The sequence below is a fragment of the Pediculus humanus genome, genomic scaffold, assembly GCF_000006295.1.
Source record: "Pediculus humanus corporis 1103172108186 genomic scaffold, whole genome shotgun sequence".
In the NCBI taxonomy this organism is placed as follows: domain Eukaryota; kingdom Metazoa; phylum Arthropoda; class Insecta; order Psocodea; family Pediculidae; genus Pediculus; species Pediculus humanus.
In genome coordinates this window covers 167992-178274 of record NW_002987756.1, presented here as the reverse complement: position 1 = coordinate 178274, position 10283 = coordinate 167992, and the positions used below count along the sequence as shown (strand labels likewise).

Here is a 10283-nt window from a genome sequence, read left to right as displayed (position 1 = left end):
ACCTTTTGTGACGTGAAACAAATGACCGCAGAAAATTCTAGAAAGGATTTTTTTTTTTTTTTTATATTTAAATAATATTAGATCAAATTGGAAATGGTGGCTCGTACATCTCATATGAGACAACAAATACAATGTTTTTTGTAAACGTTGGCACCGAACAATGTTTGCAATAATAGTACTAATAATAATAATGATAATGATAATAATAATAATAATAATAATACTAATACTGATTAAACACAAAATAGAGAAAAATACAATGTTATTCAAATCGAATGGAATCGAAAAAAAAAAAATTACCGCCTTTTTTTTTTTTTTTTTATATATATATTTTAAATGAGGGGCAATAGCCTAATAAATTTTTTTAGTTTAGTTTTGTTTAAAAAAAAAAAAAAAAAAAAAGGAAAAATGTGTTAATTTGTTTAAATTTTCAAATCGCGCCATTTCGTGTTTTAAAAATTAAAAATTTCTAATTTTATAATTAAAAAAAAAAAAAAAAAAAAAAAAAAAGTTTAACTGAAAGAAAAAGAAATTTTTATACGGTCAAACGGAGTTTTTAATAAAAACTACAATAATAATAATAATAATAATAATAATAATAATAATAATAATAATAATAATAAAAGCCAACGGCCATAGCGTGCTGGTCACACCGGTTCCCGTACGATCACCGAAGTTAAGCAGCATCGGGCGTGGTGCAAACTTGGATGGGTGACCGTTTGAGAACGCCACGTGCTGTTGGCTTAAAAGAGCAAAAAAAAAATGAGAACAAGACAAAGTAAGAACCAAAAACAAAATCTTGTTCTACTGTCGACCTGAGGCAGCTCGACGAGAATGTGAATTTCACTGCTTCTGACCCTGGCCACTCCAAAGATGTTAGTCACCGGAGCCCAGTTCAGGAGACAAATCGTTCCCATCGAAAAAGACGGACTCAGGAAGACCTTCAAGAATTGATGTGGTGCTATCTTATAATAAGTGGCACCACCGAAATTCGAGTATTTGTCCCTAAGGAATCGGGTAGAAACCTCGGATAAATACTTAAAAACTCCGACAAGTAGCCTTGTCGTGTTTAATGGTGGATAATAATAATAATAATAATAATAATAAAATAGTTGAATGGTTTTTTTTTCCCCCCAAATAGAATTGTAAAGAAATTTATTATTATTATTATTATTATTATTATTATTATTATTATTATTATTTAAAAATATTCAATTTGTATTTAATGATGATTACGTTTAATAGATTTTTACCTTTGTACTTTACAATTTTATTATAATAAAATTAAATTTTGTGATTGTGTACGATTTATTATTATTATTATTATTATTATTATTATTATTATTATTATTATTATTATTATTATTTATAAATAAATTTAAATGAAAATTTTATCGTTTAAAATGAGAAGGAAGGAAGGAAGGAATAAGAGACAAAGATCGTTTTTCCTTCGATCGTAATTCCTGTTTTTTTTTATTCCTTATGGAATTATTCATAATAAATAAAAATTATCATTATTATTATTGTTTTTTTCCAGAGATCTACAGGGAAACAACATCACAATAATATTCGAAACGGATTTTAAAAACATGGGAAATTTAAAAGTTTTGTAAGTAAATTTTTTAATAACAATTTATTTATAAATTATTTTATTCTGAAATTAATCCGCCATTACTAATTTTTTTTTTTTTTTTGGTAAATGTTTCAATTAAAAACAAAAATGGCGGAAAAGTTGGTAAAATAATTTCGACATTAATTAAATTTAAAAAACAAAAAAAAAAAAAAAATCATCGAAAAAAAAGAAAAAGTCAGAAAAAAAAAAATTTTTTTTGTTGTTTTTATTTACATGATGACGTCACGTACCCATATGAATTTTTTCTTTTCTTCTGCTTATTTTTCCATTTTTGATTTGTTTTGTTTTGATTTTTTAAATTTTTTTCGTTGTTTGACTTATTATCTTTTGTTTTTTTCTTTGTCTTTTTCCAACTTTATGTTTTTTCTCTCTCTCACACACACACTTTTCAAATAAAAGAAAAAAAATTATGTATATTTTTATAATTATTTTAATTATATTTCTAATGAGTGAGAAAAGAGAGATTTTTTGGACATTTAATTGATATGATTATTTATTTATTTATTAACTTTATTTATTAACTTTATTTATTTATTTTATTTTTTTTATTTTTTTTTAAATAGGAATTTACACGATAATCGGATTCACACAATCGATAGAGGAGCTTTTCACGATTTGATTTCTCTCGAAAGATTGTAAGTTTTTTTTATTTATTTATTTATTTATTTACTCGTCCATGTTTAAAAAATGTCTTTGTGTCCCTATTATTATTATTATTATTATTATTATTATTATTATTATTATTGAAAATATATATAATTAAATTAACGGTTTTAATTATAATGTGGTCATTTATCAATTTAATATCGAATTCAATTTTTTTTTAAATAACTCATTAATTTAATTTCTATAAATATTATAATTTATTATCAAGCAGAAGAAAATAATTTTAATAATAATAATTATCATTATCATCATTATGATTTTTCTTTTGATTCGTAACAACCAAATGTTGTACTCCCCCCCTTATTTTTCCATTAATGTTTTATTCAAATGTATTTTTTTTTTTTTTTTTAGATGAAAAAAATTTTATTTTTGTTTCATTCACGTTCACATAATTTCTCTCTCTCTCCCTCTCCCTCTCTCTCTCTCTCTCACACAAATTATAGTTTTAAATATAAAAAAAAAAAAAAAAAAAAAAAAAAACGTTCGTTCATGACATCTGAATAATCTTTTCTTTCTTTTTTATTTTTTATTTTATTTTATTCGTTATAAATTTTTTTTTTTTTTTTTTTTTTTGTAGTAAGTTTTTAAAATACTATTAGAAAATTATGGACAAATGAAACATAAGCTTTTAAATGATTGCAAAAACCCGTTTTTCCATTTGTTGATCCCCATCCTTCATTTTTTTTTTTTTTTATAATAATAATAATAATAATAATAGGATTAGAAAAAGATTCTCTTTTATAAATAAATAAATAGAGTTGAAACGTAATTATCATTATCATCATTTTGTATTTTCGTGATTTTGCTTCTGGAGAAAAAAAAAAAAGAAAAGAGGCTAAAATCTTTGGTTTCCACTGGATAAAATTTTTTTTTTTTTTTAAACAAATTTTTCGAAAATAATAATAATAATAATGATTTGTTTTAACCGAAAGCTTTTTCTTTGGAAAAAATTTTCATTTTTTTTTTTTTTTTTTTTATACATTTTAGGAGGTTAAGCACGAATAATTTAAAACACGTACCAGATTTTTTATTTGGTAATCTACCTAATTTGCATAGGTTGTAAGTATTTTTTTTTTTTTTTTTAACCCTAAAACTAACCCTAAATAATAATAATAATAATATTAAAATATTAATTGTCTTATTAGTTTATTAGAATTTATTTTTTTTTTTTTTTTACATCGCAGAGATTTGAGTCACAATCAACTTGAAGTCGTGGGTAAGAAAACATTTAAAGGATGTTCGCAATTAAAAGTTCTTCAATTGGACAATAATAAATTAACGTGTATTGATGAAACGGCCATAAATGAACTTCAAGATTTAGAAGTATTGTAAGTTTTTAATAAAAAAAATGTATCGTGCGTTATGTTCTTTAACATATCAATAAAACAACAACAAAACCTTTCTTGAGATCATTTTTTTTTTCCTACTTGTTAGACATCTGTCATTAAAAGTTGTTTTTACCAAAATAAACAATTTATAAAAAAAAAAAAAAAAAAACATGAGAGTAAATTTTTGTGTTTTTTATTCATCCTGCAAAAAAGTCGTAAAAACTACACTTTTTTTTAATAAATAAATAAATATTTAAACCTGTTGTTGTAAACTTTATGTATTTTATATTTTTTTTAAAAAAAAATGTTTTATAATTTAAACAGTTCATCTTTGTAACATAAATTAAGTTTATGGTTTTTTTTTCTCTCTCTCTCTCTCTCTTTCTCCAGGACTCTTAACAATAACAATTTAACATCGATAGGAAAAGGAATGTTTGAAGGATTGAGTTTGAGGAGTTTAAGACTATCGGAAAACAGTTTAATATGCGATTGTCATTTGACTTGGTTGGCTAGATGGCTTAGAAAATCTCCCAAATTGGCTCCCTACACGAAATGTTTTTCACCCAATCAATTAAAGGGTCACAACGTTGCGGATTTACACGATCAAGAATTCAGGTGTTCGAGTTTGGTCGAAAGACCCTCCGGTGAATGCGAAGCCGAACAAGAATGTCCTCATCCTTGCAGATGTTCAGAGGGTATCGTGGATTGCAGGGATAAAGCTTTGACGAAAATTCCGGATACTTTACCGGAAGGAATGACCGAATTGTAAGTTCAACAAATGCCCTTTTTCGAATTTTTATTACCTTTTATTATTATTATTATTATTATTATTATTACAGGCGACTGGAACAAAATCAAATAATTGAAATTCCATCCAAAGCGTTTACTCCGTATACAAGACTTAGGAGAATGTAAGTTTTTATTATTATTATTATTATTAATTATTAATTATTATTATTATTATTATTATTGTTATTTTTGTTGCAGTGATTTGAGCAATAATAAAATTAGTAAAATAGCTTCAGATGCATTTCAAGGAGTTAAAAGTCTTACATCGTTGTGAGTATTAAATGAATTTGAAATTCGAATTAAATTATTAATCATTCGTAATTAAAAAAAAAAATTATTTGATTTTTTTTTTATCCAGGGTTTTATACGGGAATAAAATATCAGATTTGCCACACGGAGTCTTCCACGGTTTAACCTCATTGCAATTGCTTTTGTTAAACGCAAATGAAATTTCTTGCATCCGAAAGGATTCATTTAAAGATTTGCACAATGTTAATTTATTGTGAGTTTTTTTTTTCTCCTGAGGGAACCATAATGATTTGCGATAATTTATTATAATAATCTTGTGTGAAATGTTTTCAGATCACTTTACGACAATAATATATTATCCCTAGCAAATGGAACTTTTGATTCGCTTAAAAACGTACAAACTTTGTAAGTGGTAACGAATGAAATTGAAAACTATTTAAAATATTCGATTTTTAATCGACTGGAATTTTTTTTTTTTACAGGCATTTAGGAAAAAATCCATTTATTTGCGATTGTAATCTAAGATGGTTAATTCAGTACCTGAAAAAAAATCCCGTCGAAAGATCTGGAGCGAGATGCGAAACTCCCAAACGTATGGGACGAAAAAAATTTGATTTGACGAAAGATGATAGATTTAAATGCAAAGGTTAATAAATCCCTATAAATTATTTTAATATGATAAATAAAAAAAAGCCTCGGGGCGGGGGGAAATATGTAAATTATTATTATTATTATAATAAAATTAAAAAAAGTGAATTGACAAATCGTTACGTGAATGAATAAGTAATAATAAAATAACAGTTAATAATCATCGAATGCGTTGTCGTATGAATTTTAATTTGTTATTCCCTATGAGTCATTTGCATGTAAACACAATATTCGACCTTGAATGGAATGCGGCGACATAGTAGTAAAAAAAAAAACAAAATGGCGGACATTTGTTTTGTTTACGATTATCGTTTAATAAATTGAGATTAATGAATGAGGCCTCCTTAATAAAAATTAATTATAAAATATACCCGATATTTATTTAAATTTTTTTTTGGAAATTTAGGCACAGAAGAATTTAGAACGCGTTATGCTGGAGATTGTGTTATCGATAGTGCGTGTCCCGTGGGATGCAGTTGCGATGGTACAACCGTTGATTGCGGAGGACGAGGTCTAACCGAAATTCCAAAAGATATTCCAAAATACACGACGGATTTACTTTTAAACGACAACGAAATAACTAAAATAAAATCGGATGGATTATTTGGAAGGTTACCCAATTTAGTGAAATTAGATTTTAGACGGAATAAAATTAACGGAATCGAACCGAATTCGTTCGAAGGAGCAGAAAAACTTTCAGAATTGTCAGTATGGAGATTTCGAAAAGGGCAAAAGAAAAGGATTTTTATTTAATATTGTTAATTTATTTATATTTCAGGTTATTATCGGAAAATAAACTCGGGGAAATACATAATAAAATGTTTCTCGGTTTACATAATTTAAAAAAATTATCCCTTTACGAAAATGAAATTTCTTGCGTTATGCCAGGATCATTTAATTCATTAATGAATCTTAAAACTTTGTAAGTTATAATTATTAAAATAAAAAAAAAAAATAAAAATAAGGTACAGTTTTATTAACATAAACAATAAATTTCAGAAATCTTTTATCAAATCCATTTTATTGCAATTGTCATTTGGCTTGGTTTGCGGATTGGTTAAGACGACGTCAATTAAGTGCTGCTAATCCGAGATGCGGAGGACCGGATCATCTCAAAGACACGCTAATCCAAGAATTATCTCATAACGATTTCAAATGCGTCGGAGATCAAGATCAGGGTTGTTTGGGCGATTCGTACTGTCCTCCGAAATGCTCTTGTACCGGTACCGTTGTCAGGTGTACACGTGCCAAGCTCAAAGAAATACCCAGAGGAATTCCACCCGACACATCCGAACTTTATTTAGACGTTAATGAAATTCAAAGCGTACAAATCCCACGAATCCATCATTTGAAATATCTAACGAAATTGTATGTTTTTCACACGTGTAGACAACGTGCAAGAAAAAAATTATAATTTATTTAATTGTATTTATTTTTTTTTTTTTTAGAGATTTAAGTAATAATCAAATTTCCGTTTTATCAAATTATACATTTGCTAATTTAACACGATTGTCTACGTTAATAATTACATATAATAAAATTCAATGCGTCGAAGTTCATGCTTTCAGTGGCTTAAAATCCTTAAGGATAGTGTAAGAATCATTTATTTAATATAAATTTATGAGATTATTATTAATCGAGGGGAGGAGGGGAGGGGGCAGTATAGTTGAAAAAGTATGAAAAGTAATTAAAAAATATTTTTTTTCATTTCAGGTCATTACATGGGAATGATATTTCACAATTACACAACGAAACATTTGCCGATTTAGAATCAATTACTCATTTGTAAGTTGTTTTTTTAATGAATATCACAGCAGGATTTAAAATATCAAATTACTCGTTAAAGGTTGTCACTTGTCTCTAACTAATTGATTTGATTTATTTTTGAAAAATTAGAGCTCTCGGAGATAACCCGTTTTATTGCGACTGTAATTTAAGATGGCTGGCGGAATGGGTTAAAAGTGATTATGTCGAACCAGGAGTTGCTTTTTGCGCCGAACCCATTTCTCTCAAGGGCAAACTTTTACTCACAACACCGTCTTCTGCTTTTCAATGCAAAGAAAAAGTCGGAAATGAAATTTTAGCTAAATGTAACGCCTGCTACACTTTCCCCTGCGTGAACGGAGCACAGTGTGAACCTTTACCCGAAAGACAATACAAATGCAGGTACGGTGTTTCACGCATGAACATAATTTTAAATAAATTATATTGTTTCCTATCGTTAAGGTTCAATTTGTAATAATTATTATTTACAGATGCCAGCCGGGATACCACGGACCTCATTGCCAGCACATGATTGATGCATGCTACGGAAATCCTTGCAGTAATGGTGGTACATGTAAAGTACTGGAAGAAGGTCGTTTCAACTGTCTTTGCCCCCCGGGATACACAGGAGTTCGTTGCGAAATAAATATCGACGATTGTCTTAATCATAAATGTGAAAATAATGCAACTTGTCACGATTCCGTTTTATCATACGTTTGTAAATGTCTACCTGGTTTCATGGGAGAATATTGCGAAATTAAAATTCCCTTTTGTAAGAAAGAATATAATTCTTGCAAAAATGGCGCCACTTGTCGGGATCATTATACCTATTACTCGTGTGAGTGTCTACCCGGTTACACCGGGGAAAATTGCACCATCAATATAGACGATTGTCAAAATCATTTATGTCAAGTAAGTTATTTTTACGTGAAAAGTTGCGAGTATTTTCATCAACGGTTAAAATTTACTTGTTTTTTTTGTTAACAGAATGGCGGAACGTGTGTGGATGGCATCAATGATTATACATGTAAATGCTCAGAAGATTTCAGTGGAAAATTTTGCGAAATCCCACCAATGGTTGCTATGTTATATCCTCAAACTAGTCCTTGTCAACAACACGATTGTAAAAATGGAATATGTTTTCAACCGACGGGTTCTAATGATTATTTGTGCAAATGTCATCCCGGTTACACGGGTAAACGTTGCGAATATCTAACTTCCATAAGCTTTTTACATAATAATTCCTTCATCGAATTAGAACCTCTCAGAACCAAACCCGAAGCCAATATAACCATCATATTTTCGACGGAACAAGACAATGGAATACTCATGTACGATGGTACTGAATCTCAACACATAGCTGCAGAATTATTTAGCGGTCGAATTCGGGTAAGCTACGATGTAGGCAACAATCCAGTGTCTACCATCTACAGTTTCGAAATGGTCTCCGATGGTAAATACCACGTTGTCGAACTTATTTCGGTGAAGAAAAATTTTACACTTTCCGTCGACGGTGGAGTTGCTCGTTCGATAATAAATGAAGGGGATAAAGAAAATTTATGGTTGACGACACCCTTGTACATTGGTGGTATAACTCAGGAATCAGGTCAAGAGGCTTTTACAAATTGGCACTTGCGAAATCTGTCCAGTTTTAGAGGTTTTTATTATTATTATTATTCATTAGGAAAAAATCATGACGTTTGTTTTTATATCATTGTATATTATTATTATTATTTTAAGGTTGTATGAAAGAAGTTTGGGTTAATCACAAGTTGGTAGATTTTACGAATGCAGCCAAACAAAATAAAATAACCGGAGGTTGTTCTTTGCTCGAAGATGATGATGATGAGCAAATGGAAAGCGATGGAGATGGCGGAGGAAGGAGGAACGATCCTGACGACGATGATGATGATCCTTGTTTTAATAACAATTGTAAATCTGGAAGTACCTGCGTTGCTAAAGCATCTGGAACGTACGCATGCAAGTGTCAACCTGGATGGTCTGGAAAATATTGTGAAACTGGTAAAGAAAATTAACCAAATCATTTATTATTCACGTAGGAGGAAAACAGGTATATAATTTTTGATTTGATTTCAGGGCCTTCGTGCAGAAAAGAACAAACTCGTGAATTTTATTTCGAACACGGATGTAAAACGAGGAAACCGTTGAAATTAGCTAAATGCGAAGGAAGTTGCGGATCCAGTTGTTGCAGAGCCCGGAAAACAAAACGTCGCAAAGTTCGTTTGCTTTGCCCCGATAAAATGAGATATACAAAAGAAGTTGATATTGTCAGAAAGTGCGCATGTAGTAAAAAATGTTATTAATTGCTTCTTTCTTAATTCCAGTGTTATTTATTTTATTTATAATGTTTGTTTTTTCTTTCTTTATTTTATTATGTATATAATTTATTTATTAGGTGTTTCTTAAATAATCCACTTTATATATATTAAAAAAAATGAGATATAAAAGATTTCTATTTATTATTTCAAATTATTATTATTATTTTTTGTAATACTACAACATTTAAAATTTTATTATAGTACTCTTCATATTAAAAACATTTTATTTTTTTTAATTTTGTTTCAGAATTGATGTCAATTTATTTTTGTTATTAATTAATTAATTAATTATTACTTCATCACATATAAATTTTTTTTTATTTTTTTAAATTAAAGCAAATTATTATAAATAGATTTATATTATTTAATTTTTTTTAAAAAAAAACTTATTTTGCAATCTCATCATTTTTTATTGTGTGTTGCTTCCAAAATATTTTAAAGTGTTGAAGAGATAAGTTCTTATGATAGTTTCATTAAAGAAATAAAATTTTGTGCAAATTTGAACAGGAATTTATAAACGAAAGAAAATTTTAGTAAAATTTTAATGAAAGGAGTAAAAATAAATCATTTTTTGTTTTTTTGAATGAATGAATAGTTTTTGGACTTCTCCATTTAAAGCAATATTTACCATTAATTCTAATTTATTTAGTTCTAAAAATATGAGAAGATGATTTAAAGTTAGTTTTTTAGGTAGTCTGTTGCTTCAAGTTCTGTTAATGTTCTTTAACATTTAGTAATAATTTATATATTTTTCTTTTAATACCATGAGTATAAAGTATTAAATAAGTATTTCGATTACAAATATTAAATTTTTGCTAGGAATTAAATAAATTTAAAATACATAAACAATAAACAAAAGTTTGACAA

General features: G+C 27.7%; 1 protein-coding gene across 1 annotated transcript in view; it reads left to right on the top strand.

Annotated features, from left to right (window-relative positions):
- The window catches only part of Phum_PHUM419730 (slit protein, putative), a gene marked incomplete at both ends in the record, with an annotated part of 10347 nt that extends 946 nt beyond the window's left edge, over positions 1-9401 (top strand). The window contains 20 exons of the mRNA XM_002429038.1: positions 1538-1609; positions 2197-2268; positions 3287-3358; positions 3484-3627; positions 4018-4392; positions 4467-4538; positions 4615-4686; positions 4775-4918; positions 4999-5070; positions 5148-5311; positions 5720-6017; positions 6092-6235; positions 6313-6681; positions 6762-6905; positions 7027-7098; positions 7210-7479; positions 7569-7989; positions 8065-8734; positions 8818-9099; positions 9175-9401. Coding sequence (XP_002429083.1) covers positions 1538-1609; positions 2197-2268; positions 3287-3358; positions 3484-3627; positions 4018-4392; positions 4467-4538; positions 4615-4686; positions 4775-4918; positions 4999-5070; positions 5148-5311; positions 5720-6017; positions 6092-6235; positions 6313-6681; positions 6762-6905; positions 7027-7098; positions 7210-7479; positions 7569-7989; positions 8065-8734; positions 8818-9099; positions 9175-9401 — 4156 coding nt within the window. The remainder of the gene's footprint in view (positions 1-1537; positions 1610-2196; positions 2269-3286; positions 3359-3483; positions 3628-4017; positions 4393-4466; positions 4539-4614; positions 4687-4774; positions 4919-4998; positions 5071-5147; positions 5312-5719; positions 6018-6091; positions 6236-6312; positions 6682-6761; positions 6906-7026; positions 7099-7209; positions 7480-7568; positions 7990-8064; positions 8735-8817; positions 9100-9174) is intronic.
- Positions 9402-10283: the final 882 nt, after the last annotated feature.